The following is a 5,902-nucleotide window of genomic DNA, read 5'->3' on the forward strand; positions in this document are numbered from 1 at the left end:
GTTAAGTTGTTTGGTATGTTGAAAATGTGTTTTTCTTTTTTTTTCCTTTGAAGGAGAGCAGTGATGATGGAGTCTCTAGTTATTTATTTACTTCAATATTTCTCACGAAAACCAGAGAAACAGGTTCTCCAGGTAGCTGATGATTGTGATTGTGTGGAAGTCTGCATACTTCGAGCCTAGTCTTCACTGCAGAATTCTAGCCTGCCACGAAAGATTCATGGTGCCTGTAACATTCTAGCTCAGTAGGTGGCTCAGAGCTTTACAGTTATGATTTCAGATAACTTAGTCACAGGTGGAACTTAGTCTGATTAAGCTCAAGGTACAGAAGAGTGCATCTTCTGCGTCTCTGGAAGGACAAATACTCAGGACGAAGCTCAGCTTGTGATATTAAATGAATAAATGTGTGCGAGAGAACAGGCTTAGGCTTAAATGTTAAAAGGACTTGTTTACATCACAAGAATAAGCTTATAATTGGTGGGTTTTTTTATAGTATCTTCTTGACTGCTGCCCTGGGTTTTCCTGAAGCTCTAATTCCTGTCCAACTGTTATGGGTAAACCTTGTGACGGATGGTCTCCCTGCTACTGCTCTGGGCTTTAATCCTCCTGATCTTGATATCATGAATAAGCCACCACGCAACCCTAAAGAGCCACTGATCAGTGGATGGCTCTTCTTCCGTTACCTAGCTATTGGATGTAAGTAGTAATAGCTTTTTTATTTTCATTTTTAAGTAAATGTGAGTCAATCTTTTTTCGAGATCCACTTGAAAGCAGTTTGTCTAATCTCCTTGTGTGCTGAAATCTGAAAGCCAGGAATAGATGTGCTGTAGACCTAGTATTCCTCCTTTATTTCCCGCTGGGATTCACGCTTTGTTCTGCATGTTTGCAGGCAATGCCATGATGGGAACAGTAAAGTTGTGATTTTCTTGTTTTCATTGGTAGCAACTGAAGCACCAGAAGCTCTAGTCTCATACACCAGGATGACATTTTCCACTTCCTCAGAATCTAGGAAACCATTAAGAAATGTTATAACTGCTGTACTGGATTAGACCTTCAAAATTGTCTGATGGTCCTCAAGAGAGAGAAGCCCTTCAGAAAGAGTTGAACTTAGGGCTGAGTCTGACCTCTGTTCTCCAGAAGCCACCTCTTACTCACCTTTTCCCATTAGACACATTCCAGGCTGAAATACTTGTAGCCCAGAGCACTGAGACAGCAGATTTTAGCTTGTCCAGCTGTCAGCCTGAGGAAGAGGAGCATGTTGTGGGACTGGGAGTGAGGAACCAAGACCAGCCATTAGCGACTGTGCACAGCATGAGCTGGTGAGATCGTACGTGGAAGTACCTCTAGATCTGCTGTGTACTTACCCTACCGTTTTCAGGCTTAAGTAGAAGAGCACAACACGTATGCTGACCTGGCTAGATTTAAGGTACAACTGGTGGAGCAGGTTTCTCATGTAGGAGATAGATGAATTACAGTCTTTTTTTTTTTTTTTGTACAGTTCTGGAGTTCTTGAGGCAAAAGTTCAAGTGTGGCAAGTGAGCTCTTCCCTTGCCTACAGGTCACAACACTGACAAAAGCGCTTTGTTTTCTTTAAGGTTATGTTGGTGCTGCCACAGTGGGTGCTGCTGCTTGGTGGTTTATTGCTGCTGATGGTGGTCCAAGAGTTACCTTTTATCAGCTGGTATTTGCTTGGTTTAATATCTTTGGGGGGAGAGGGGAGGTACATGCTTCTGCCATGTTGTTACTTGAAATGACTGTAGGAAAACAGTAGGTCACAGAGATTTAGATAATGAGATGTTTCAGACTCACTTCTGTAAAACTTGATCGTAATTAATTAGACTTAATACTAAAGCTCAAAGATGGGATACCTGAGCTTTAAAAAATTAGGACTAATCGTTGGTCTTGTAAGTAGAAGACGAATGGGGAGTTTTTTAAGCTGGCCGGTGTTCAAAACCAGGGCTTATATGAGCCATATTAGAAAGATTGTTTTGGTAATACTCACTGCTTATTTCATAACTGCCTGGTTTACATTTCCAAAGTTAACCAGCTGTGGAAGTGAGTTCACGCTGTTCTGTTCCAGAGCCATTTTCTGCAGTGCAAAGAGGACAATCCCGACTTCTCTGGTATCGACTGCGTGGTGTTTGAGTCTCCGTACCCCATGACAATGGCTCTTTCTGTCCTTGTCACCATAGAGATGTGCAATGCTCTCAACAGGTTCGTATGTCCAAATGGGAACGCAACCAGATTGCTTTGGGTGCAATTTGATTCTTAGTGTACAGACAGCTCACTTAATGAAGAATGAGTCATATTTCCTTTCGGAATCCTGGTAGAGCAAACAAAGTGACTCTCTTAGATAACACTTGAGATCTCTCCTCATAAGGTATATTTTTAAGTCTGCCAATTCACTCTGGTATCCTACTGAGCATGAGCAACTGAAATATTTTCCATTATTTCTAATCTAAGCTTAATCAATCAGATTATCCCTCCTATGTTGGTATAAAGTGATATCAAGCAGAACTAAAATAAGAATGCTGAAGATATGGAAAGCAGTTTTTTCTTGCCCTAAGGGAGAGTGGGTTTAGCCAATTAATATTGGATTATAAATGGAAACCACTAAATAGCACAATGTCAAGGGTATCTTTCTTCAAATAGCTTAGAGGTCAGTTAATTTAAAAACAAATAAACTTTAAATACAAGTGTGCCAGGGTAGCCCTACATAGTAGGGTACTGCTCTACATCTGACAGTCCGGATCCCGGCCTCTTCTGCAGCGTAACCTGAATGCAGATAGAGTCTGAAGAGCAGAGTTAAAGAACGAGCGTTAGGAAGGTGCAGATAACTTCAGGTGAACTTGAAGAGATGGGGGCTCTAGGTGCCCAGGCATACGGTGGACTGGGGAGGGTTCTGCCCATCTTTCCCCTGCCCCGCCATGGAGGTGCTGCTGGGGTCTTAGTGGAAAAGGTAACTAGATTGGGAGTGAGCAGAACACACAAAAGCTTTCAAAAATAAATGTGAGGCTGAACTGGGACTGCTTTGCTAAGCAGACTTCCAAGGAAGACACGTAAGCTGTACCTTGGTGTCTGTCTTCCCTTCGTGATGGGGATGGTTGCTGCTTGCCATGTTGCTTTTCTTTCTAGCTAGTTCTGGGATTTATTGGATTGCCTGTTAGTGTCTCATGTTACACACGTACCATGTTTCTGTTGCAGTCTGTCAGAAAATCAGTCCCTGATGAGGATGCCCCCGTGGGAGAATATCTGGCTGGTGGGCGCGATTTGCTTGTCCATGTCACTCCACTTCCTTATCCTTTATGTGGAACCCCTGCCAGTAAGTGCTCGTATCTTACACCCATCCTTGAGCTTGGTGCTAGAGCAAGAACTTGTCTGGAGCTTAAGGCAAGGGATGGAGGGGGAGAAAGGATGTAATGCTTGGCTTTTCTTTCAGATTATCTTCCAGATCACACCTTTGAATTTGACACAGTGGCTGATGGTATTGAAAATCTCCCTACCTGTCATTCTGCTGGATGAAACACTTAAATACGTGGCCCGTAACTACCTGGAACCTGGTAAAGATAGTGTGCGGCCTGCCACCAAACCCTGTTCTTTGTCAGCATGCACCGAAGGAGTTTCCTGGCCATTTGTGTTCATTACTATGCCCTTGGTTATCTGGCTTTACAGCACAGACACTAACTTTAGTGATATGTTCTGGTCTTGACTGACATGGTGACAAGTTTTACATTCAAAGAAAAAGTTTAACTTAATTTTTTTATTGTTTAGAGCAACTGTCTATTTCTGCTGAATTTTCACATGAACATATTTGCCGGTGATGGAGGTTTCATAATCTAGATTTTGGTTTTTTGCTTTTTCTGACTTCAGTGGGGGCAATATATTCCTCTTTTATACACAGTTAAAGTGTCCATTGACATGTACAGAGAACTAACACTATTTTATGCAAATATTTTTTTGTAGATGAAAAGCATGTACAGTGTTCTGTTCAATAGTCTATTCATCTTGTAAAAAACAGAAGTAAATTTTTTTTGAGCCAGCGGACACTATCAAACTAAATTGGCAGCAGATTTTAGGGAATGAATGTGTGTCGTCTAAAACTAAAAAAGCATGTAACTGTTTGTCTTCTGCATGATCATCCAAACTTAATTTGTCAAAAAGTCAGGTTTTAGTCGTAAGTGGAACTTTCTGCACTGGGCAGAGAGTCCTGCTACCTCGGTCAGGATTTCTTCTCCCTTTCCTCTCTCGGTCCCTCACTCTCAGTTCTTGACTGTCCTTGTTTACACCAGTTTCTGTATGAGGTATGCCGAATCTTGCTCGTGCAGAAAATACCATTCCAGGTGCAGCCTGCTGGGGTTCTTCCATATTCAACATGCGTAGGGTTGTTTTTTAAGGTTATTTATTTGTCTATTTGTATTTTATAGTAACAGACCTTATTTTGCCAGCGTTGCCCACGATGCAGGGATAGAGAGGGCTACTTCTGTCTACTTAAACCTAAACCAAGCCTTTCTAACAAACACGATTTGTTTTCATTCAAAAGAGAGTTTCAGTTGGGTTTTAATACCTTATTTACATGTGTCAGATCCTTTCTTTTTTTTTTCCCCCCCTCCCTTTAAGATCAAAATTTGTAATGAGACCTGGAAAAATAACTTGCACTGCATAGCTAGAAATTGGATTTCCTACACGTAGGGCACTAATGACCAGTCGTATACCTGGAGTTACTCTGCTGGCCTGTTGATAGCCTGACTTGAAGTAACAAGCTCGTGTGTGTTTTTTGTAAAATCTGTAAATAGCACATGACCAAATTGAACATATTGTATAGAACTATTTTTATTTTAATGTGGCACTAACCACCTTCATTATTACGGTAAATGTTAAAGCATGTTTTCAAATTCAGTCCTGTATCAACAACGTGTAAGTCATTAACAGTCCTAACTGTGGTGTTTTTCTCCAATGCCTTCCAACTCTCATCGACTAAAGTGAGTATTTCTCTGCCATTTCACCATGCCAGTGGTGACTTGCTGTAAAATAGCGTATGCTGTATACATGTTGAAGAATAAATAGTAATTTCCTTCATTCCCATGCTGTGTTTTGTCAAACTCTGCTGTGCTACATTATTATCACCACTTTAGACTCTTTGTTTTGTGGTCTGAAGCTCAAATTACCGAATCCAAAGGCAAAGCACTTGCCTTTGGTTTAGCGTATTTTAGGTCTTGTTTTAGAGCACCCGGGAGCGTGAGTGCCCCGAGATCTTACAGCTTTTGGTCTTAAGTGTGAGATAAAATTGGACAAATCTGTAACTTAAGACAGCGACAGCTGTTCAGATGAATGTTTAGTGTCCAAAACACTCTGGTACTTGTGGTCAGGTGCGGGTTTGCTCCAAAGCTTTTTCCCTGCTCTGAAAAGGGGGTGTCCCAGTGAGCCGAGCACCCTTCCCTAGTCTGGTATCTGCAGTGCTCAAAGTGCAGGCGCTTCTCTTTGCAAAAACAGCTTGTGGTTCCCAGCGAGTGCAAACTCTGTACAGTGGTTGTGTGAAAAGGCAGAATGTCTCAGCTGAACAGCAGAGTCTTCAAAAATTGTGCTGGGGTCACTATGTCTTGTGGAGTAGCGGGTGCTACTGTACCTTGTGCTAGCTCAGTCTGCTCTAATAACCGCAGTCAAACAGCTTTCTGATTCCTCACGGAGGACAGTGATCGTTAAAAGCTTGTGTTCTGTTGGTGTCAGCTGGAATCCAGTGAGCACAGAGTTCTCTAGGTTTCAAGCTTTCACGCATAGCTTCTACCCTCAAGACACCCAGACCCCATCAGAAATTCTGCAGCGTTGTGAATACTCGCTGTTTGTATAGGCTCTGACTTGGTTAAGTTGATGCTGAAGTGACTCGGGTAGGGGAGCTGGACTTGATGAT

At 42.1% G+C, this 5,902-nt stretch overlaps 1 protein-coding gene across 1 annotated transcript in view; it reads left to right on the forward strand.

Moving 5' to 3' along the window:
* ATP2A2 (ATPase, Ca++ transporting, cardiac muscle, slow twitch 2) overlaps positions 1-5,902 on the forward strand; it is a 41,070-nt gene that overhangs the window by 31,785 nt on the left and 3,383 nt on the right. The window contains exons 16-20 of the mRNA XM_010131616.1: positions 491-693; positions 1,593-1,678; positions 2,078-2,211; positions 3,202-3,319; positions 3,437-4,976. Coding sequence (XP_010129918.1) covers positions 491-693; positions 1,593-1,678; positions 2,078-2,211; positions 3,202-3,319; positions 3,437-3,706 — 811 coding nt within the window. The 3' untranslated portion in view covers positions 3,707-4,976. The remainder of the gene's footprint in view (positions 1-490; positions 694-1,592; positions 1,679-2,077; positions 2,212-3,201; positions 3,320-3,436; positions 4,977-5,902) is intronic.

This window comes from Buceros rhinoceros, unplaced genomic scaffold (assembly GCF_000710305.1).
Source record: "Buceros rhinoceros silvestris isolate BGI_N320 unplaced genomic scaffold, ASM71030v1 scaffold19622, whole genome shotgun sequence".
NCBI classification, from domain to species: Eukaryota; Metazoa; Chordata; class Aves; order Bucerotiformes; family Bucerotidae; genus Buceros; species Buceros rhinoceros.